This window comes from Hemicordylus capensis, chromosome 7 (genome assembly GCF_027244095.1).
Source record: "Hemicordylus capensis ecotype Gifberg chromosome 7, rHemCap1.1.pri, whole genome shotgun sequence".
Classification (NCBI taxonomy): domain Eukaryota; kingdom Metazoa; phylum Chordata; class Lepidosauria; order Squamata; family Cordylidae; genus Hemicordylus; species Hemicordylus capensis.
The window spans coordinates 12,362,500-12,385,397 of record NC_069663.1 but is presented as its reverse complement, the minus strand read 5'-3'; the positions used below and the strand labels follow the sequence as shown (position 1 = coordinate 12,385,397).

At 47.9% G+C, this 22,898-nt stretch overlaps 1 protein-coding gene across 2 annotated transcripts; it reads right to left on the bottom strand.

Moving 5' to 3' along the window:
- Positions 1–14,844: 14,844 nt before the first annotated feature.
- On the bottom strand, positions 14,845–18,538 carry GPR3 (G protein-coupled receptor 3). Of its 2 annotated transcripts, none has more exons than XM_053267930.1 (2): positions 18,247–18,538; positions 14,845–16,958 (listed from the first exon to the last, which is right to left on the bottom strand). In XM_053267930.1, the coding sequence occupies exon 2, from the start codon at positions 16,940–16,942 to the stop codon at positions 15,959–15,961; it is 984 nt and encodes a 327-aa protein (XP_053123905.1). In that variant the 5' UTR covers positions 16,943–16,958; positions 18,247–18,538; the 3' UTR covers positions 14,845–15,958. The 2 variants fall into 2 exon arrangements, with proteins under 2 accessions (XP_053123905.1, XP_053123906.1); XM_053267931.1 differs by lacking the exon at positions 18,247–18,538 and adding an exon at positions 18,145–18,193.
- Between the last annotated feature and the right edge of the window lie 4,360 nt (positions 18,539–22,898).

The following is a 22,898-nucleotide window of genomic DNA, read 5'->3' as shown; positions in this document are numbered from 1 at the left end:
GCCAGGCAGCCCCTCCTCCGGTGGCTCCTGCGTGGTGGCCAGGGGGCAGAGCAGTGGCAAGGAGCGGTCTACTGGCAGGAGGAAGCAAGCCCTGGAGCAGAAAGTGCCACACGCCCCAGCTGCAGGACACCAGCGCCTGGCACGGCAAGGGCGGCGGCGGCAGGGCACACCCCGAGCCTTGTGGGCCCCCTGTCCCTCTGGGACAAGGACATTTGGCCCCCCTTGCCCAATGGCCCATGCCTCCGTTATACCCAAAGCACAAATGCCTGGCTGCTGTTCTGTCCAGTGGGGGCTTCCAAAGCGCCTCTCGCTGGATGCTGCTCTTAACAGGTCCAGCTTGGTCTCCCTGCACTTGCTTACCGGAGCCAAGAGGACCGGAGGGAAAGCCTAATTGCCTGCCTGTGTTAACAGGTCCCCACATTTCCTTCCATTAGCCCCGGATTTTCTGGGGGGAGGAACTGCTCACAGCTGCAGCTGCAGGGGACTCTCAGAGGGTGGGAGGCCGGGAGGGTCGGTGCCTTCCTAGCCAGGCAATGGCCTGAACCTTTGAGAGCAGCAGAGTGTGTGTCTGCACACACTAGGCCTGTGCATTTCCAGATGCTGCTTTCACAGGCACTCTGGTCTCCAAAGACCGGCTTAATTTTCTCCTTCCAAGGTGGTGTGAGCACCACCCGCCAGCTCCGGACAAGGGGGGATTGTCTGTCCTCTCCATCGTTGACGTCATGTTCCTTTTCTCCCCCTTTAATTCTTCCTCTGGGATCGAGGCGAGAGGAGGTGCTGCCAGCTCCGATCAGTGTTGACAGAGCTGCCTCTCCCCAGCACACGTGGGTTGCCAGTGTCACTTCTGCTGTTGGCAGGATGCGGTCTTCAGGCGTCCAGGGGTGCAAGCCGGACAGTGGCTGTTGTGAAGCAGAAAGCAATGTTGGTTCCCCCTTCAAAGGCCCAAATGATCCCCCAAATAATCCCCACTTCCTGCCCTGTTGTGATGTTGTAGACCTTTGAGGCAAGCCGGGCTGAGCGCTCAGAAATGGCTGACATTTTTACTGTTGACTCCACAGCTGGTGAGGAAGCAGAAAGGGCCGTTAAGCCAAGGGTGGCTTTGTTTCTGGCTCGCCCCCTCCCGCCCCCAACCTGCCTGCAAATAGCCACAGGCTGCCAGAGGAAATACAAACTCCAGCTTTTGCTGTCTGGCAGCACCGTGCCTTGGCAGAAGGCTCCAGTGCTTAACAAAGGCCAGCTCCTCTGTGCCGAAGGCTTAGAGCCGAGAGCTTGTCAGAGGCCGCTTGCATGCGGAAGGGTCAGATCCATCCAGCGGCATCGCAATTAGGCAAGCCCTCAACTCCTTTCCCTCCCTACTACTTCCAAGGCAAGCTTTTTGCTTGGAGCTGGAATAGGGCCTTTTCGTCCCCAAAGAAAGGCCTGATGATCCACTCCCACGGCTGCCCAGAATAGTCTAATCAGTCAGGGGGCTAATATTCGAAACTCCAGATCAGACCTACATTTGCGGATGTGTTTCTCACTTGAGCATGGCTGTAAGATTTAAGATTCCTTCTGTTGCTTCCTTTTCAGCTTGTACATATGAAATATTTCACCAGCAACCAGAGTTCTGTTAAATGTTCTAGTTCAAGGATTCCTGACCTTTTTTAAAACAGGTGTATCCCTTCTTTTGCATACTTTGTGTACACACAATTTTAAATGTTACAGTTATGAAACAGGCTATTCCAGACACTGGCTCACATCGAGACTAAGTTACTCATAAGGATGGATGGATGGATTGATTAATTGATTGCCGTCAAGTCAGTGTCGACTTTAGTGACTACATAGATAGATTCTCTCCAGGATGATCTGTCCAACTTTGCCTTTAAGGTCTCTCCGTGGTGCATTCTTTGCTTTCGTAATCAAGTCCATCCACCTTGCTGCTGGTCGTCCTCTTCTCTTTCCTTCAACTTTCCCCAGCATTATGGACTTCTTGAGGGAGCTGGGTCTTCGCATAGTGTCTCCAAAGTATGATAGTTTGAGCCTGGTCATTTGTGCCTCGAGTGAAAATTCTGGATTGATTTGTTCTATGATCCATTTGTTTGTTTTCCTGGCTGTCCATGGTATCCTCAAAAGTCTTCTCCAGCACCAAAGTTCAAAAGCGTCAATACTTTCCCCATCTCGCTTCTTCTAATCTGAATGGTTCTAATTTTTGTAGGTATAGACACGCCATGTCATCTAAATATCCTTTCCAAGGCCTTCATTGCAACCCTACCAAGTGCTAGTCTTCAGCGTGTTTCTTGACTGCTGGATCCTTTACTGTTGATGATCCCTAAAAGACAGAAGCTATCCACCTCTTCAATGTCTTCATTATTAATTCTGAGGCTGGTTGCTATACCCATTGTCATTAGTTTAGTCTTGTTTACATTTAGTCATAGTCCAGTTTTTACACTGTGCTCCTTGACTTTCATTACTAGAGCTTGTAGATCATCTGCATTCTCACCTATCAAAGTAGCATAAGTAGCATAAGTTAGCATAACTATCAACGTAGCATAAGTTATTGATGTTTCTTCCTCCAACTTGAAAATCATGCTCATCTTCTTCCAGTCCAGCTTCTCACAGTATATGTTCAGCATATACACTGAATAAATAAGGAGAAAGTATACAGCCGTGTCTTGGACTGTGGCTTCCTGTTCTGTTTATAGGTTTCTCATGAGAACAATGGGAATTTCTCATTGTTTCTCATGAGAACAATGAGATGTTCTGGGACGCCCATTTTCCTAAGGATATTCCACAACTTGACATGGTTAACTCAATCGAAGGTTTTTATGTAGTCAATAAAGCACATATTGACTTCTTTCTGGTATTCTTTGGCTTTCTCAATTATCCAGCGTGCATCAGTAATGATGTCACTTGTTCCTTGGTCTTTTCTGAAACCAGCTTGAACACCAGGCATTTCCCTTTCCACATAGGGCTCTAATCTGTGTTGGATGATCCTGATAATTATTTTGCTACATGTATGTATATACCTTTTCAACAAAAGTTCCCAAAGCAGTTTACAAATAAATGAATGAATGAATGAATAAAGACAGCTCTCTGTCCCCAAAGGGCTCACAATCTAAAAAATAAACATAAGATAGACACCAGCAACAGCCGCTGGAGGAAGAGGCACCTTTTTAAAAAGTGGTGATTTGCTTTATTTAGCAGGGGGAGAGCAACTGGCCTTATCCATCCCCTGGGAATGGATAGGGCCAGTTGCTCTCCCCCTGCTAAATAAAGAGAATTGCCACTTTTTAAAAGGTGCCTCTTTGCTCATTATTAGTACTTGCACTATCATTAATTGGACAAGTAAAGTTATCCCATTCAATTCAATAAGACTGCTTATGAGTAACTTAAGCCTGATTCAGACATTATTCTGTACAAGTGTACAGATGTCTGTATACTTGCACATGTGTTTGTGTGAATGACTGTACCTGTGTTTTGTTGTGTTTTATTTTACATATTTTTATACCGCCCAAAACCTGCGTGTCTGGGCAGTTTACAACAAAGTTAAACCAGAAAAAGTAAAAAATTAGTTAAAAGAACAATAAAAAAGTTAAAATGTTACAACAGTTTCAAAAATTTAAAATAATATTTTAAAACAGTATTAAAACTATTAAAACAATATTTAATTAAAAGCCTGGGTGAGCAGATGCGTCTTTAAAGAGTTTTTAAAAGCTGTCCGAGATGAGGAGGCTCTTCTTTCAGCAGGGTGGACCTAGATCAGGGTTTCTCAATGTGTGGGTCCCCAGATGTAATTGGACTTCAACTCCCATAATCCCCAGCCCCAGTGGTCTTTGGTTGGGAATTATGGGAGTTGACGTCCAATTACATCTGGGGACCCACACGTTGAGAATCCCTGACCTAGATATTGGGCTTTCCCATGTATGGTGTAGATGGGAAGTTCTGTACCTGAGTTCAGCACAGTGTATGAACTTGTGTACAGCTCTGTACCTGTGTACATGGTACAAGCGTTGAACGTAATGCGTGAATGGGCCTCTAGTGTGGCCATGAGTGCTACTACAGTCACTGGCTCACATCTAGACTAAGCACCTCATAAACCGTCTTCTTGAAATTAATGGGACAAATTCACTCATCCTATCAATTTCAATGGGAGTACTCAGTGCTGATTTTCTGAAGATGGGCAGTCAGGCTGAGGGGAGGAGCACCCTGAGGTTCAGCATGCAACCAGCCAATCGGGTGCAGAGGAGGAGGAGGGTCACCTCAGAGGCATATCTAGCTAAAATAGCGCCTAGGGCAAGCACTGAAATTGCACCCCGTGTCCAAACATCTGACACTCATCTTTCAGATAACTTTACCATAATATCAGCTGAAAAATACAAGTCTGAAGGTCACATGCAAGTCACATATATGAATATGTGTACAGTGACTTATATTATATTAATTTTTTTTAAAAAAATTACCTGTAGCCCCTTTGGGGGGCTTCCTAAAGGCCATGGAGGGGTATACAAAGGTTCCCCCTCCCTCGCTGGCCTCTAGGGCCTCACAGGGACCATTTGGGCATGTGCGGTGGCCATTTTAAAAAATATATATATTTTTTAAATGGCCATTGAAAACAAAATGGTCACTGCGCATGCTCAAATGGCCTCTGTGAGGCCTGGCATGGCCTAGGGCCTTACAGAGGCCATTTGAGCATGCACTGTGGCCATTTTGTTTTTGGCAGCCATTTTTTTTAAAAAAAATTTAATGTTAAAAATGGCGCCCCCTTTCAAGTGGCGCCTGGGGCAGGTGCCCTGCCTGCCCCACCCTAGATACACCCCTGGGTCACCTCCTCCCTCCCCTTCTGAAGCAGACATATCGCTGAGGACACAGCTCCAAGCTGGTGATCCTCAGACAGAGCACAAATGGTGAAGAGGCAGAAGGACTCTTGAGTACCCCCTGGAAGCCCTTCAAGTACCCCTGATGGGAACCGCTGTTCTGGATGCTTGAGAGCTAGGGTTGCCAAATCTCCGAGACTCACTTGGAGTCTCCAGCAAATGGCACCAATCTCCCAGTGATTGCAGTTCAAGGTTCTGGCTATTACCTTTAAAGCCCTTAACAACTCGGGCCCCGGTACCTTAAGCACCACCTGATTTCAGCTTCATCTATATGCCTTACTAGGCCAGCTGGGAGGTCTCTGTTCCACATGCCATCACCCGCTGAAGCCTGCTTGTCTAGCATGCAAGACAGGGCCTTCTTGGTGGTTGCCCCCAGGCTGTGGAACTCCCGCTCAGATGAGATCCTCTTGGTTCCCTCACTCCCATTCTTTCAGAGGACATTGAAGACTGTCTTTTTTATTCAGACTTTTGGTTAAGGACTAGCTCCCCTCTGATTCCCCTGCTTGTTGTCAGTGATTTGTTATTTTAGTGGGGTTTTTTTAAAAAAAATGTTTATGGTGGTTTTATCTGCTGTTTTTAATGGGGGGCGGATATAATCTGCTGTTTTTAATTTGTTGCTCACCACCCTGGGACAAAGGGCAGTACAGAAATGGAGAATAAATATTGAACACAATCCTGGAGATTTTGATGACTCGATATGGTGAAAAATATGGGAGGGAATATCTTTAGGAATAGTGCCAGTCAGAGTTGGCAAGCCAGGCACATAAACAAATCTGTCTTGCTGTCCATCTTCTCTTCCTGAAGTGCTTTAGGCAAGAAAGATATTGCCAGAAAACAAAAGAGAGGGCAGTATCATATTTACCTGAATCCAAGACTATTGGATCCAAGATGCCTTGTGATGTCATCTCAGGTGGGCCTTCTCAGAGTTCCGGGCCTGGGCTCGTGGGGGGGTCTTCTCTGTTGTAGCCCCCTCCTTATGGAACACTCTGCCTCCTGAGATTCGCAATGCCCCCTGTCCTTTAAGAAGCCCCTGAAAACCTCTATATTTTGCCAGGCTTTTAGTTTTTAACGTGTGTGTGTGGGGGGGGGAGAGTCTTTTTCTTTTTCCCTTTTCTTTCTCCTCCCCCCCCCTTGTCTTCTTTGTTTTGATTCATGTAAACCACCTCGAGTTTAAAGAAGTCAGGTGGTCAATCAATTTGCTAAATAAATTATAGTCTTATTTTCAAAGTGCTGTTCCTTTTGGGTAAATACAGATACAGTGAGGGAAATAAGTATTCGATCCCCTGCTGATTTTGTCCGTTTGCCCTCTGACACAGAAATGACCAGGCTATAATTGGAATGGTAGGTTTATTGTAGCTGTGAGAAACAGAATAACAACAAGCAAACCCTCAAAAGCCCAGTGCCCAAAAGTCAGCGATGGATTTGCATTGTAGTGAGGGAAATAAGTATTCGATCCCCTATCAACCAGCAAGATTTCAGGCTCCCAGGTGTCTTTTCACTATATGCAGGTAACGAGCTGAGATGAGGAACACCCTCTGTAAGGGAGTGCTCCTAATCCCAGCTTGTTACAGTACCTGTATAAAAGACACCTGTCCATAGAAGCAAGCAATCACTCAGCTTCCAAACTCACCACCATGTCCAAGACCAAAGAGCTGTCGAAGGATGTCAGGGACAAGGTTGTAGACCTGCACAAGGCTGGACTGGGCTACAAGACTATCACCAAGCAGCTTGGTGAGAAGGTGACTACTGTTCAGTTGGCACGATAACTCACAAATGGAAGAAACACAAAACAACTGTCAATCTCCCTCGGTCTGGGGCTCCATGCAAGATCTCACCTCGTGCAGTTGCAATGATCATGAGAACGGTGACAAAGCAGCCCAGAACTACACGGGGGGAACTTGTCAATGATCTCAGGGCAGCTGGGACCATAGTCACCAAGAAAACAATTGGTAACACACTACGCCGTGAAGGACTGAAATCTTGCAGTGCCCGCAAGGTCCCCTTGCTCAAGGCAGCACATGTACAGGCCCATCTGCAGTTTGCCAATGCACATCTGAATGATCCAGAGGAGATCTGGGAGAAAGTGTTGTGGTCAGATGAGACCAAAATCGAGCTCTTTGGCATCAACTCAACTCACCATGTGTGGAGGAGGAGGAATGCTGCCTATGAGCCCAAGAACACCATCCCCACCGTCAAACATGGAGGTGGACACATTATGCTTTGGGGGTGTTTTTCTGCTAAGGGTACAGGACACCTTCACCGCATCGAAGGGACGATGGATGGGACCATGTACCGTCAGATCTTGGGTGAGCACCTCCTTCCTTCAGCCAGGGCATTGAGAATGGGTCGTGGATGGGTATTCCAGCATGACAATGACCCAAAACACACAGCCAAGGCAACAAAGGAGTGGCTCAAGAAGAAGCACATGAAGGTCCTGGAGTGGCCTAGCCAGTCTCCAGACCTTAATCCCATAGAAAATCTGTGGAGGGAGCTGAAGGTTCGGGTTGCCAAACATCAGCCTCGAAACCTTTCTGACTTGGAGAGGATCTGCAAAGAGGAGTGGGACAACATCCCTCCTGGGTTGTGTGCAAACCTGGTGGGCAACTACAAGAAACGTCTGACCTCTGTGATTGCCAACAAGGGTTTTGCCACCAAGTACTAAGACATCTTTTGTGAAGGGATCGAATACTTATTTCCCTCACTACACTGCAAATCCATCGCTGACTTTTGGGCACTGGGCTTTTGAGGGTTTGTTTGTTGTTATTCTGTCTCTCACAGCTACAATAAACCTACCATTCCAATTATAGCCTGGTCATTTCTGTGTCAGAGGGCAAACGGACAAAATCAGCAGGGGATCAAATACTTATTTCCCTAACTGTATAACCTGTATCTAGCCTCTATTTTATAAGGGGGTCATCTTCTATTTAGGCAAATACAGGTGAAACTGTTGAAGTTCATAGTTGTTAGGGCTCTGAACTTTGCTTAGGAGCAGGCAGAGGGCTAGACATGCCTAAGACTCTTGATTTAAAAGGGGTGCAGGCCGAACTCCTCATCAGGGGAGCCGGCTGACAAGCTGCCTCCCCTTTAATTCAAAGAAAGAGAGAGAGGAAGAGGAAGAGGAAGAAATTTGTTTGGCATTTAGCATGCCTCTTCTTCGGGAAGTGCTGCTTTCTTTCTCTGCTTTTCTTCTCTCTTCCCATTGGAAAGTACTTTTTGAACACAGGGGTGGTGATTGGTTTCTAATCTAGCCCTGAACAGTTTGCTCTGATCTGAAGGACTGGAGCTTCTCCAACTTGGATCAGCTGTCCTGTCTGAAAAGAACAAAAAATACCCGACGTCCAGAGCACTGATGAAGGAGGAGGTCAGAAGAACCTGGTCTCCCTGCACTGAATTTTCGAGCACATGGCTTTCCAGGCTTTCTCCGCCATTTAGCCATGTTTGGACTGACTATTGTGTTCTTTGTGGGGGCATTTTTGAGATCCGAAATTGGGAAAGCAAGAATGATCATGTGTGATTTATTGATTTATTGTGTGATTTGTTGTTTTTAGACTGTGAGCCCTTTGGGGACAGGGAGCCGTCTTATTTATTTATTATTTCTCTGTGTAAACTGCCCTGAGCCATTTTTGGAAGGGCAGTATAGAAACTGAATGAATGAATGAATTTTAATTTTTTTAAAGGCTTTTGTCCAGAAGAGCAATGTGTTGATGATTCAGGGTGTAATAAGAGCTGGTGGTCACAAAGATAACACCACATAGTATAGCATTTTCCGGGAACCTATGAAGTCTTTGTCTGAGGTATTATCTCTCTTACTGTGGCCCATGAAGAAGAGGTCTTGCAGTGCTGGGTTCATTCCAGTTAATGGTTCCTCAGCCCCTGGCCTGACCAGACAACCTGACCTAGGGTTTTTAGTGCCCAGAGGCACTCTTACCCCTAGACTTCTGGGTGGAGGTCCAGGGCCTCCACACCCCCGGGCATCCCCAAATCCTCTTTAGTCTGTCTGGGATGGTGGGGTCCCCCCGAGCCGAGCATGACTGTGACCTGTGCTGGGCGGCCGCCGGAGTGTGACCTCTGCTTTAGAGACATCGAGGGTGGAGTGGGGAAAGAAATAGGTGGGGTGGGGAGTCATGTGTTAAATGAAGTTAAGTTGTGTGTTGAAATGTTTCTGCTACTGCATATCTGCATAAATATGCCTGTTTTATATTCTTACATTCTTGTGAGTTCCGTTGCTGTCTGTGCCCTCAGGAACCCACATGTTAAAAATACTGCGTGGGTCACGGGCTGCTCAATGTTTGCCCCCCCCCAGCTGCTTTTGGACTACAGCTCCCGTAATCCCCAGCCACAGTGGCCAATAGTGAAGGATTATGGGAGTTGTAAGCCAATATCTGCAGGAGGGCCGGAGCTGAGCAGCTGTGGTGTTGGGCGATTATGCTTAACTTGTGTGGGAGTGGGGGTGGGAGGGTAGGCTCCAAAGACCTTTAGGTCCAGGCTCCAAAATTACCTAGGTGCCCCTCTGTTAGTGCACTTTGCCTCCAAGATATGGTGCCTTTCCATGAAGTTCACCTGATGTCCTCCTTGCTCTTCTCAAAGACTTTCTTCTTTGCCCAGGCCTTTTATTTTGCAATGTAGCTTCTTTTATCTGGTGATTTGTACAGGCATAATTAAAAAGAAAAAATGCCCTGGTTCTGTTTTATTGCCTCTGCTGTATCCATTTTTAGAGACTAAGGCAGTTCACATGAGCATTAGCTGTGTAGGACAAGGGTCCTGGCCAGTTCTGGGACCTGAGCACGCTCTTGGTTTTTGATCGTGAGTGTGAAACAAGGTAGGAGGCAGCGAGCTTGCACATCTGTCCAGCCCCAGCTGTGGAGGACAAGCACGCCCCACCCAGATTCAGTCCGCAGCTTGGAACAAGGTAGGAAGAAAGCAGCCAGCACAGATGACCGGCAAATGACTAGCCTGTGCTGACCTGAGGATACAGTGGGAGAGAGTTCCCAGTCTGTTATGGGGGCAAAACTCTAACCCTTCAGAAATGAAAAGATGCTGCTGTTAATTTGGAGATCCAGCCTGTGACCATTTCTGTTTGGAAATGAACACTGAGGCAAGCAATTCACATTCAAGGCCAGGATGTAATGAGCTGAGAAGACTGTGTATTTTTGACTGCAGAATGTGGGGGCCCTTTGGGGAGCAGGGCACAGTATTGCATCTTCCATTCTTACCCCACTTTGTAGGACTTCAGGGGTGCAATACGAGAGGGAGAGAGAGACTAACTGGCAGTGCAAATATTCTGGCACTGCTAATGCCCCCCCACCCCAAGCATTGGCACCCTAAGCAACCACCTAGATCTGCCTAGTGGACAAGCTAGAGCTGCATGTAACCATGTTTCTTTGGATAATTAACCCTGAAATGCAGCCAAACATTTAATAAATGAGCACCAATTTTCACTATTGGTGTCTGGGCCATGTATAGAAAAACCTGGGGGGGGGAGTGGGGAAGAATGATAGAGGGGGAGGGAGGGAGAGCCAGCATATGGCCCATCTCTCCCTCTGCACACCAGATCAGCATTGTCTGTAATGCTCTGCAAACATCTGAAGAAGCACCAGTTCTGTGAGGCTCCTTTCACCTTTTCTTCTGTGTATTTGATTGATGTCTGTTATGATCACCTGAGGCTTATTTCCTCATCTTTCTCTGGAATCCAGAGCGCTGCCTCCCCTCCCCTTTCTTTTTTTGCTTCTTTTTCCTTGTCAGTAAGAAGCGGAAAGACCTTGTTGCCTTTCAAGCCTACAACAGGCCAAGACTAAAAAGCTCCCTCTCAGAGACCCGAGTGTGGCATCACCTGGCAGAGACAGTAACCTTTCCTTTCTCCTCCTTTGTCACGGTCATTTCCAGGGCTTTGCCTGGTGGGACCAAGGACCCCAAGGAAGCAGAGTCTTCTTTTCTTTGCTAGAGAAGTTATGGTTAGCCCTCTTTGGAGCTGTCGCCCTAGTGCGGAACAGTGAGGCGGGAGAGTGACTTTAGATGCTCCCTAAATACTTCCCACTCCCCCTTTTACTCTCCCACCCACCAGACTGGGACAGCAGACAAAATAGGCATCGAATATTAAAGTGAATTAATTATTTCAGAAGGCCTCTATTGGTTAAAGTCTCATGCACTCACTCCTCTACCCTACAACAAGCAGCAGAAGCCAGTGGCTCCAGGTAGATGGGAGACTCCTCCAGCCTCCCAGGAGCCAGGCCAACCCCTTTGCTTCCTTCCTGGCCAGGAACTGGGCAGGGTGAGACCATGTGTCATCTCCCCTGCAGAGTTCACCTGGCTTGCTACTGAGCTCTCCCCCCTCCCCAGCAGAAACTGGGCTGGGTGAGACGATGTGTGCATGGGGGTGCAGGGTCATCTCCTCAGCAGATTTCAGCTGGCCTGGTACTGACCTCTCTTCCCACACTAGAAGTACGAGCTTCCAGCCCAAAGAAAATCAGGAAGGGAAACATAAAACAAGGATAATGGGTTGCAGAGAGCAGGAGATGCAGACAGCATCAGTTTTTCTCCCTCCTTCCAATCTTTGATTGTACAAAAATGAGATGGCGTGGACATACCCCGAGGGCTCCTCTGGGCTCTCCAAGGCATGAAAAGTGGCACCTCCACGCATGCTTGCACAGTTGCTTTCCAGTGCTGCTTTAGAATGTGCCGCGAGAATCTGCATAGCCCACCAGAGATGGCCCCGGGTGTTTTGGTGCCTGGGGCAGTGAATCCAAATGGGTTTATCCCAGCCAGAGTGGGAAACATTTATAATTGGTAAACCACATTAACTCTCAATGTGCATCCTTTAGTGGAGGCCCAGAATCTGCAGTTTAAGGCAAGCTGTGGCACCCTCGTTCCACCCATGGAGGGAGACGTGTGACGCTCAAACAATGGTGCCACTCAAAGGGCTGCTACTCATGCACAGAGGCCAACAGAGCGGCGTGTGTGTGTGTGTGTGTGTGCGCAGCCTTCCTGCAGGCTGCTGGGTCAGGGAGCCCGCTGCTGCCACAGGAAAGAGGCTGCCGGTATCTGTGGCGGTAAGTAGCAAGCAGGGAGGAGAAGGGGCTGGCGAGGTGCTCCCAGAAGCCACCCAGGTGGCACTGGAGGCCTCCTTGACCACTTTTACAGCCATCAGAAGCTCGGCCCCTGAGCAGACGCTTTCCTCCACACCTCTGCTCCGTCCCCCTCCTTGTTTTCCATTTCAGGGAGTGTGGGGGAAGAGGTGGCAGCAGAGGTGAACGGTGGTGCACCTGTGTGTGTCTGTACCGTATCTATGCTGGTTATCATTGGGAAGCACAGCTTTCCTTTCTGATTAATATGCCCCAGTCACCAAGTTCTCCTTCGTTTGCAAAATCATAGAGCAGTCGTGTTCCAGAAGAATGCAACAGAGGTTCTCAAACGTGGGTGTTATTGGACTACCACTCCCATCAGGGGTGACTCCAAGGGGTGGCAGGTAATCCCCACAAAATATTACCCTCCCCCATCCACCAGACTGGAACTTCTTATCTGACACTTAATAATAATAATAATAATAATAATAATAATAATATTAATATAATTCGATTTCTATACCGCCCTTCCAAAAATGTCTCAGGGCGGTTTACAAAGAGAAATAACAAACAAATTACACTTGCTGTAAAGTTTATTTATTTTTCTTTTATAAATAAATAAAATTTACAGCAAAGTGCCAGATAACACAGTCATAGTATACTCTGGTCCTATAGCTTGGATTGATCATTTTAAAAGGCATTTATTGTTTCAAGAAGCCTCATTCACTCACTCCTCTGCCACAGAACAAGCAGCAGAAGCCAGTGTAGCCAGGTAGGTGGGAGACTCCTCCAGCCTCCCAAGAGCCAGGCCAACCCCTTCGCTTCCTTTCTGGCCAGGAAGTGGGCTGGGTGAGACCATGTGTGCAGAGGGGTGCTGGGTCATCTCCCCTGCAGATTTCAGCTGGCTTGGTACTGACTTTGTTCCCTACTCCTGTCTTTCATTCTACATGGTCTTGAACAGACCATGAGAGCTGGTCTTGTGGTAGCAAGCATGACTTGCCCCTTAGCTAAGCAGGGTCCGCCCTGGTTGCATATGAATGGGAGACTAGAAGTGTGAGCACTGGAAGATATTCCCCTCAGGGGATGGAGCCGCTCTGGGAAGAGCAGAAGGTTCCAAGTTCCCTCCCTGGCTTCTCCAAGATAGGGCTAAGAGAGACTCCTGACTGCAACCTGGGAGAAGCCGCTGCAAGTCTGTGTAGATAATACTGAGTTAGATGGACCAGTCGTCTGACTCAGTATATGGCAGCTTCCTCTGTTACGACAGTCAATGTAAACTAGCCTGGAAAGTGACTGGAAGGTTTGTCCTGACCCCAAAAGGCAATGTTTTCTAAACAGAATCTGGCTCACTGTCTGAATAAGTTTGAAAATGTCCAGCAAGCTTCATTAATAAAGGAAATAAGCAAACATCGTTAATGACCTTGCCTCTATAAGTATTTAATGCATAGCAAAATCCTCACTGCCCTAATCGTGTCCTTTACCACCCTTTCCATAGTTATTCTATATAGTCACCACTGTTTCCCATCATCCCCAGCCCAAATGGCCAAAAGCCATGGATGGGAGTCTGACCACATCTGGGGGCCCAAGTTATAGCCCGTTGCCCAAAAGACAGTGGCATTGCCCAAGGAATTCCCTCCATCTGTCCCGTAACAGTTTAGCCCAGGGTCAGCCTGGCTGCACAAGCAACCTTTTGTTATCCTATTTTAAATATTTCTACAGCTGATGATTGCCCATGTTGCCTTGCAGAATTATAGGACTCCTGTCCCAGGAGTTTGCAGCAATCTTAAATCTTAACTAAGCAGAGCAATATTGGGTGGGAAGGATGAGTGGTGCATAATCTGAGAGGTATATTTCAGACAAGGACAGACGGGGGGGGGGCGGGGGACAGTGTGGGCAAGTCCCTCCTCAACCCCCCCCCCACTGCCCCATTTCTGTTTCAGAAATCTAATATATGGGACACAGCTCACCCACCCACAAATGCACTTTGCCGTTTCTGTCCCCCTTAGGGTTGCCAACTGTCCCTCATTACACAGGATGTCCCTCATTTCAGGGCTGAAATGTTGGTCCCTCTGAGGACAGCATTTGTCCCTCATTTATTCAATAGCATATAATTCAATTACATATATGTCAATGATATCCAGGCTCTTGATTACCACTGCATTCACTTCCCAGCCCCCCAGCCAGCCCCCACAAACTTGTGTCCCTCATTCTGGCAATGAAATGTTGGCAACCCTAGTCCCCTTCCCTCAATCCCCCCCCCACCTCAAAATCCTTCACAATTGTCTGTCTTGGATGAGCCTTTGATCAGCATTCATAGGCAAAATAGCTTCTTTTCCCAAGGAGACTACAACCCAGGAACCAAGCACTGCAGTATTTTGAGTGGGATGATGAAGAACAGTGCATAGTCTTAGCTATACTTCAGGATGTCTGTTGCAGGTAGCTCCTGCATCAGTTAAAGGCTTATCTTTTTAGAGAGGCTTAAAAAAATATACGTTCTTGTGTGTAGAAGGCATTCTTCTAGTTGAGGGGTTCCCAACCTGTGATGCTCCAGACGTTGCTGAATTACAACTCCCATCACCCCCAGCCACAATTTTGCAGCTGGGGATTTTGGGAGTTGTCGTTCAGCAATATCTGGAGGGCCACAAGTTGAGAACCCCATTGCTGAACTACAACTCCCATCATCCCCAGCTGCAAAATTGTGGATTTTTGATGTGTAAATCTGTTATTAATTGAGTCTAGTTTTAATATGCATTTTATATTGTTTTATTGTTATGACTCACCCTGAGCACTATTGCAGTGGAGGGGTGCTATGATATTACTTAAGACTATGAATGTTTTTATAATGCCTTGTAACAAAAGTGCTCAAAGCAGGGTAGAGAGATATAAATATTTCAGACAGACAGATAAATATTCAGTGTACAAACCACACAATCACATGTATCACAAATTACCTTTATTAATTTTTTCCTGATGGGTGTAACCAAAAGTATACAGTACTTTTCAACCCATGTATCTCTCTGCAAATACAATAAAAACTTCAGATTTCCAAAGTGTCAGTTACATTCATATCCTGCCAGGATTGTGCAAATTTGAAAAGGAAAAAAAAAGATCTGGGATACTGACTACGAGATCCAGAGTGTTCATTGTCATCTGTTTCTTCATAGTCAGAAACCTCATTTAATTGGATAGTTCCTAGTGCAATCATTTAGACTGAGATCCTGAAATCACTTGTCCCAGAGTAGTACCACCAAGGTACTTTAGCATAAAAGTAATCTCTTCCCTACTCACATTGTTGATATCTTAATATAGCTATACATCCCATGTGTTAATACTGTCTAATGAACATGCAAAATAATCTTTCTTTTCCTCTCCTTTTCTTTCTATCTGTATTACAATAGAATGAACACCAGAGGGCAGCAAAATACAGAATAGATAAAATGTTGTTTTTTTAAGCTGGTGGATTTAAATAAATAAATAATGCCTACATTTATTGGGAAAGCTGGCATATTTCTGAACCAGAAATATGGTTCTCTCTTCTCTTCTTCCATCAGTGTAAAAAATAAAAGATGGAAGGGGATACAATGGATTTTTTCTTCAGTGTAGAAAAATATTTTCTGAAGATCTGAGGTAATTAAGGCTGTAGAAACTCAAAGGCAAGGTCAAAGGGTTTTGAGGTTTCTTCCCATTTATCTTAAGAAAATAACGCATTATAAATATTTCAAAACAAAATATTTACATCAGATCTCTGACATGTAACTAACACACATACACATATGCACACACACACTTTTTTAAAAGTATGGATTAAAAAAATATGAATTTTTCTCTTTTCTTCCATAAGTGAAAAAATTAATCAAAAGATAACAGCAGTTTCACACACAGAAAGGAAATTAGAAAGAGGTGTTGCGTAGTTGATGTCTCTCAAAATATTTTAGGGGGTTGTGCAAAATGAGAGAGAGAGAGAGAGAGAGAGAGAGAGAGAGAGATTGGAGGAGGAGGATATTTGCAAATGAGTCTTAGAGCAGGATAGGGTGGAGGGTGGGTGATGATTCATACATCACTGGGAGACCTGGATCGGAAAGGCATGGAGGAGGAGATGCACCCGCAGCAGATAGTCCATAATACTTTCTGGATTTCTTGGTTCCTGAAGGCATAGATCACAGGGTTAATCATGGAATTGTAGGTAGCGGGAAGTACTGTCATGTAGGTATAGAGGGCTGGGTAGGTATAATCTCCTAGGAGGCAGTAAATGGCAAAAGGCAACCAGCAAGAAGCAAAGGTCCCCAGGATGACAGCCAAGGTGGAGATCCCTTTCCTGGTGGTGACGTAGTGCGAAGTGGCCAAGAAGTGTCTCTGGAGGGCGATCTGATGGGCGTGCCGGCAAACAATCTTGCAGATCTGCACATACAGTTGCAGCATCAGGGCAAAGACCATGAAGAAGGAGATGGAGAGGATGATCAGGTTGTTCTTGGTCAAGGGCTTGACGATGCTGCAGGTAGAATCGTCCTTCAGGCAGTTCCAGCCCATCACAGGCAAGTGGCCGAAGCAGATGGAGACCCCCCAGGTGAGGATGAGCATGATGTATGTCCTGGTGAAGGTCCTTTCGGAATAGTAGGTCAGGGCATTGTAGAGGGACAGGTAGCGGTCTATGGTGATGGCCAGGAGGCTGCCCACGCTGGCTGTGAAGGAGGTCACCAGAAGTCCCACCGTGATCAGGTTGACCACCTCTGACTGGATGCAGTAGATGAAGGCAAAGTGGAAGATGAGGCCCAAGCCAGCTAGGAGGTCGGCTGTGGCCAGGCTCCCGATCAGCAGGAACATCGGAGTCCGGAAGGCAGGGGTGTAAAAGATGATGGCCACTACAATGGCATTCTCGCAGGAGATGATGGTCCCGGAAATGCAAAGTACTACATCCCAAGGATTCAAGGGAAGAGGAGGAGCCTCCGAGAGATACAAGGAGTTGCGGCTGACGTTGTCGGGAAGAAACCAGCCCTGACTCTCTTCGCTGGCATTTGAGGGCACTTCCTCTTTCATGGTGCCTGCCTGTGACCTGTGAGGACAACAAGAACACCCCTTAGCTCCCTTGGAGACAGGATGGGAACCTGCATGCATACATATGTGAGTGTCTGAGTGGCGGGGAGCTCACGGCCGGGCGAGGAGGGAGTCTTTGTTTTGACTTCAGCTTTTCTGGTGCTAGAATTCAAGGCAGAGGCAAATTGGCTGCCCCCCCCCCAAGCCCAAAGCTGGGGAGAACAATGGCAAGGTAGATTTCACACATTTGCCACATGATTGCTGTGTGCTTGTTATCAGTGGTCTCTGGGTAGGATATTTCTAGCTATGACTGCTATTGTTGGCCTGCTTTTTCTCAAATAAAGCCATTGATAAAGGATAGCAGACTACGTCCTACCGTTATCTCTTATCAACGTAAGCTTCTCAGGATTTCATCACTGTTTTTTATCTGGCAGGTCATTCTTTCTTTCCAACACATGCGCACACGGATGCGCGCGCACACACACACACACACACCCCTCTTAAATCTGGGTTTCAAAGTTTACAAGGAAAAACAGTCTCAGTAATGGAAATTGAAAGACAAGCATGACACCTTAAATGACCATTAGTCTGATTACTACTCTGGCATCTAAGGATGGCTTGCAGATTTCTGCCGGCTGGCACCTGCCCACGAAATCTCAGCCCTGGATGCTGATTGTTTTCAGAGCTGAAGCAAATATTGCTTGCTTTCCTTGATGTGTTTTTCCCCCTATATGAGGTCCTGCTACCCCATGATGAGCATAGAAAGATGCAAGCACTTGTCCCTTACAAACCAATGCCTAAGCACAGAGTTGGTTTGCTTCTTGAGGCAAGGTTTACAGTTGCCTAGCGGGAAGAGCTGGCTGGGGTGTGAATGGTGTGCTCCATCACTTCTCAACACCCCTTCCTCTCTTTTGCTTCTCCACAAAGATACAGATATAAGCTGCCTTACTGAGTCAGACAATGGGTCCATTTAGCTCAGTATTGTCCACACTGACCGGCAGCAGCTTCTCCAAGGTTTCAGGCAGGAGAGATGCTGCCCGGAGATGCTGCCAGCCAGGGAGTGAGCCTGCGACCTTCTGCATGCAAAGCAGATGCTCTCCCACTGCGCTGCGGTCCCGTCCCCAGGATGCTGGCTGAGGCTTCCTTCTGAAGAAGTGCTCTCTGCATGCCTCAAAGCAATCGATAAAAATGGGCTATACGGTCACCCTTGGAAAAGAGACGCGGATGCGGAGAAAGCCGGCTCCTGCGCGGGGATACCATACCAAGCGCGATCCTGCAGGGAAAGAAGCGGCGGCGGCACCACTCACCTTGCGCGGGGCTCCAGAGGAGGGGGCTGCTGCCCATCCAGTGGGGAGGGAGGCTCTTGCCTGGGGGGGCGGCGGCGGGTGGGGGGTCCTGCTGCCGCTGCTGTGTCCGATCGGGTGGCCGGAGGAGAGAGAAAGGCAGCCGCCTCCCTCAGCGCGGCGGCATCTGCTCCTCGGGTGGCTGCTCGGGAGGGCTCCGCGCTAGCTGCGGCGAGTGAAGCCGGCTGCTCCGCGAGAGGCAGAGTTATAGTGATCCAGCGTCGAGCCCCCTTTGGCGGCGGGTGACTCACGCGGGCGACCCCACTCTCCGCCCGCCGTTCTCCTGGGTGACGTCAATGGGCGGCGGCAGCCAATCACCTGGCGGCCCGGGACAAGCGCGCGCGCGCAGTGCTGCATAGTAATCGGGCCCCGACTGGAGAATTCCATTCATAAAAAAAGGAGGAGGCCGGCAAAAATGGCATCGCGAGCGCCGCTGAAGCTTTTGATGTGTAACCGCCCCGCCCCCCCCCAGGTGGTGCCTCCTCCGTCCCCCTCCGTCCTCCTGTTGCCCCCCCCCCACCCCACCCCTGTCCTTCCAAAGTCCTCTGCGGAGAAGGGGATGGAGGCGGGAAGGAGCTGCTGCCGCACGCGCGGATTCCCCAACAGGGGCGCATCTTGCGTCAAGGGCGCGCTGGGAGAGTGCGAGGCTAGTCTGCCTTCGGAGAGGCCGGCAGCAGAGGCGACCCCATGACGGTGGTGGGATAACAAGGAGACCCAACGAGTCCTTAGGGGACCTCCGGAGTCCCCCCCCCCCAAGCAGGGCGGCTGCAACCCCCCACTATGCATCTGAGGAGTTTCACGCCGCCCCCTCGAAACACACACACACATTAACAACACTAACAGTTTAACGAAGGACCTATTTTAGTCCTTTGTAACGTAGCAAGGCAACCCAGATTGCTTTTCAGTTCTGCTTATTCGCTGTCTACCAGCAGAAACCGATCGCCAGGAAGGCAAAGCATGCCCTCCAGTGGGCACCCCGTGGGCCACTCAGGGTTGCCCCGGCTTGAAAAACAGGGGAGACCCCTCATCTGTTTCGTCAAGGCGCGTGATGAAGCAGAGTCAGACTCGTTTATGCAACCTTCATGCCATAATAAATCTCTAGTTGTTATGCCAGCAGGGGTCCCCAGTCCCCAGATGTTGCTGGACTACAGCACCCATCATCCCCATCCCCTACACTCTTCTGTTTGGACCTTGCTCGGAATACTGTGCTCAGTACGGAAGATGGGAGGAGAGCTGGTCTTGTGATAGCAAGCCCGGCTTGTCCCCTTTGCTAAGCAGGGTCTGCCCTGGTTTGCATTTGAATGGGAAACCACATGTGAGCACCGCAAGCCATTCTCCTCCGGGGATGAGTGAGGCCACTTTGGGAAGGGCACCTACCCGCTTGCATACAGAACGTTCCAAATTCCCTTCCCACCCTGGCAGCATCTCCAGATAGAGACTCCTGCCTATATCCTTGGAGAAGCCACTGCCAGTTCTCTGTGGACAATACCGGAACAAGGGTCTGATTCAGTATATGGCAGCTTCCTGGGTTCACAAGGATATTGGCAAACTGGAACTTTATCCCAAAGGTGTTCACACTAAGGAGGAATACAAGAGAATGCCAGCACCAGACACAGGGAGCATGGGTATCCAGAGGAGGGGGGGGGAGAGGGCAGCCCCCCCCTTGAACCAGTCTCCATTGAATTCAATGGGGCATACTCCGGGGGGGGGGTATTGGCTCCCCAGAAAAGTCCCACAGACACCCATGACTGGGAGGGACATTGTGGTGGGCTAGATAGGGACTGTGGCTCTTTATCCACTGATACATGTAAGAGAGCCCCCCCTTCCAAAGATGTCTCTTTGTTTTGTGTGTGTGTGGGGGGGGGGTTATCGCCATAAAGGCCATTAGCAGGGGTTCTAGTGCTCTTATCACAGGGATCAACAGATGCCCTTTTGTTTCAGAGCCCTATGGCTCAGACTGGGGTTTTGGCTCTGCTTTGATTCCTGCGAATCCAGGGGTTCTCAAATATCCTCAGATAATGTTGGACTTCAACTCCCCTAACCCCACATTCCACATCTGGGGACCCACACTGGAGAACCCCTGTGAGCATCCGTCCTGCCGACATGGTGCCAGGCCATTATGCCACAGGTAGCCTGCACTTTGAGTCCCCTGCAGCCGTGGCCAAGCTGACCGGGGGGGAAAGGGGCCCTTCCCACTTGCCCTGCACACTCAAAGAGCTCATAAAGGGCTTGTGGAAATAAAAAATGGCCTCATGAGTCTGCTTTGACACCTGAGGGCATAGCAAGATTGGAGTGGGCCCTGGGCAGGGGTGTAGCTATAACTGAGTGGAGGGGTTCAAAGAACCCGGGCCCCCAGATCCACCCCACTCTATTTTCTTCATTATCTCCCCAAAGGTGGATACGGGCCCCCTCTCTCCTAGCTACGTCCCTGGCCCCAGGACCTAAAGTGAAGGTAGGCGTAGGCCCCTGCCCCACCCCATCTTCAGAGAGGCACAAGAAGGACAGCAAAATCAGCTGTCACCCAGCTGGTGGGGCTCCCTCCAGGACCCATGGACACTTGCCCTGCCTTGTTCAGTTGGAGATACATCTCTGCCAACACCTCCAGCTTCATAAGGATTTTTCTCCACCAATCTCCATAGGATTTGGCTCAAATACCACTTTTATTCCAGCCCTTTTGATTCCTTTGGAGGCCTCTTAAAACAACAACATGTTATGTCTGAGTAATTGGGAAAGAAGTCACCCTGGCTGGTTGTGGTGCTGTAATCGCTGTCCATTTATCAACACTGGCTCCGGGCCATTTGCTAGAGTTGCATCCCCCGTAATCAGTTGCATTACATCATTCGTGCAGCTAGAAGGGAGGCATTTGCTGGCTTGACTCTTCCTTTTGAGGGTCTCTCTCTGGCTAACACAGAAAGAGAAAAAGGATGGTGAAAAAGCAATCCTGGATACATGTGTAACACAAGGCCTTAGTGACATTCAGTCCTCATGGGGCTGGTATAGTCTTATGGGAAGAGCTGGTAATACCTGAGACAGAAAATATAAATATAAATTGTTGGAAAATCCTTCCCAATTCCCAAGTCAAGCCCTAAGCCACTGGGAGGTTTCCCTGCACAGGCCTAGTTGCTCCCATGTTCTTTTCATGAAGGCTTGTGCAGTTTCCTGGTGACCTATGACTCTGCCTTTTACTGATTGGTATGACCCTTGGTCCATCTAGTTTAATGAGTTTAATTATCAGCGGAGGGGGGGGGAGGCCCAGATCTTTTAAGTACCTAGCACACCCCTTTAAAGACCTTTCTGTTCACTCAGACCTTTGAAGTTTGATTTTTAGAAATGACTTTACAAAAAGTTTTTTTTAATTGTTCTCTACTGTATTTTGTATTTTTAGAAATGTGTTGTGATTTCATGTGTGTTATGCATTTTAATGCTGTGTTTTGAGCCTCCCAGAAAACAATTTGTTATGGGGTGGCTAACAAAGACGACAATGATGATGATTTTACTTTATTTTATTATATTTTATTTAGGTTATCCCTGTCCCACATCTAGAGCCTTTGGAGTCAGGTGGTATATAAAATAAATGAATAAATTAGACTCCTACAACAACCCTCTAAAGTAGGCCAAGCTGACAGATAACCCTCTCAGGATATCTAGTGAGGTTTGTAAGAACATAAGAAAAGCCCTGCTGGATGAGGCCAAGGCCCATCCAGTCCAGCATCCTACCTGACACCGTGGCCAACCAGGTACATCTGGGAAGCCAAAGAGGCAAGCCAAAGAGGGTAACCGCCCCTCTCTTGGTGCTCCCTAGTCCCTGGTGTTCAGGAGCATGGCCCTTCTGATTTAGATGCAAGCATATACCTTCCAAGGCTAGTGGCCATTGATGGCCCTATCCTCTGTGAATTTGTCTAATCCCCTTTTAAACCTGTCTAGATTGCCACATCTGGTGGCAGCGAATTCCATAGTTTAACTACACATTGTGTAAAGTACTTCCTACTTCCTCCCTTGAATCTCCCAGCATTTAGCTTCATCAGATGACCCCGGGGTTCTAATATTATGAGACAGAGAGAAAAACATCTCTCTCTTCACTTTATCCAGGCCATGCATAATGTTATACACTTCTGCCATGTTCCCTCTTGCCTTTATGACTTGGATCTGCATTTTCCCAACCCTAGCCTAACACTAACTGCTGGGCTAGGCTGCTTTTCCTTATGATGAAAGCAGAACTGAATGGAAACAAATTCTTCAGCGTAGGTGGAGTGAACAAAGTCACTCATTTCCCAAACTTTTCTCTGGGTATGGGGGAGATTTTTCAAAATAGAATGTCTTAATTGAGTTTGTGATGCATCATCTATCTCTGGCGTTCTTTATTTTAAACCAGCAGCCATACCACAGAAGCAAATGCAATGCATGCCTCTCCCCTTTCTCTGGCTGGTGCCTTTGCCAGCAGAATATCAAGCAGCACCCATTATATAATAGCCAACTGCAAGCCATACATGTGTAATTAGATCCCAACAGAGCAGGCGGGCAAGCAGTGGAAGGAATGCCCTTTGAAGTAGTGCAGGGTGATATCTGGAGTGCACCCATATGCATAATAGATATTATTTGGCCTTGAAAGAGCGCAA

Excerpts from the sequence above, each read along its gene's own strand:
- GPR3 (XM_053267930.1), bottom strand. The coding sequence starts at position 16,942 with ATGAAAGAGGAAGTGCCCTCAAATGCCAGCGAAGAGAGTCAGGGCTGG.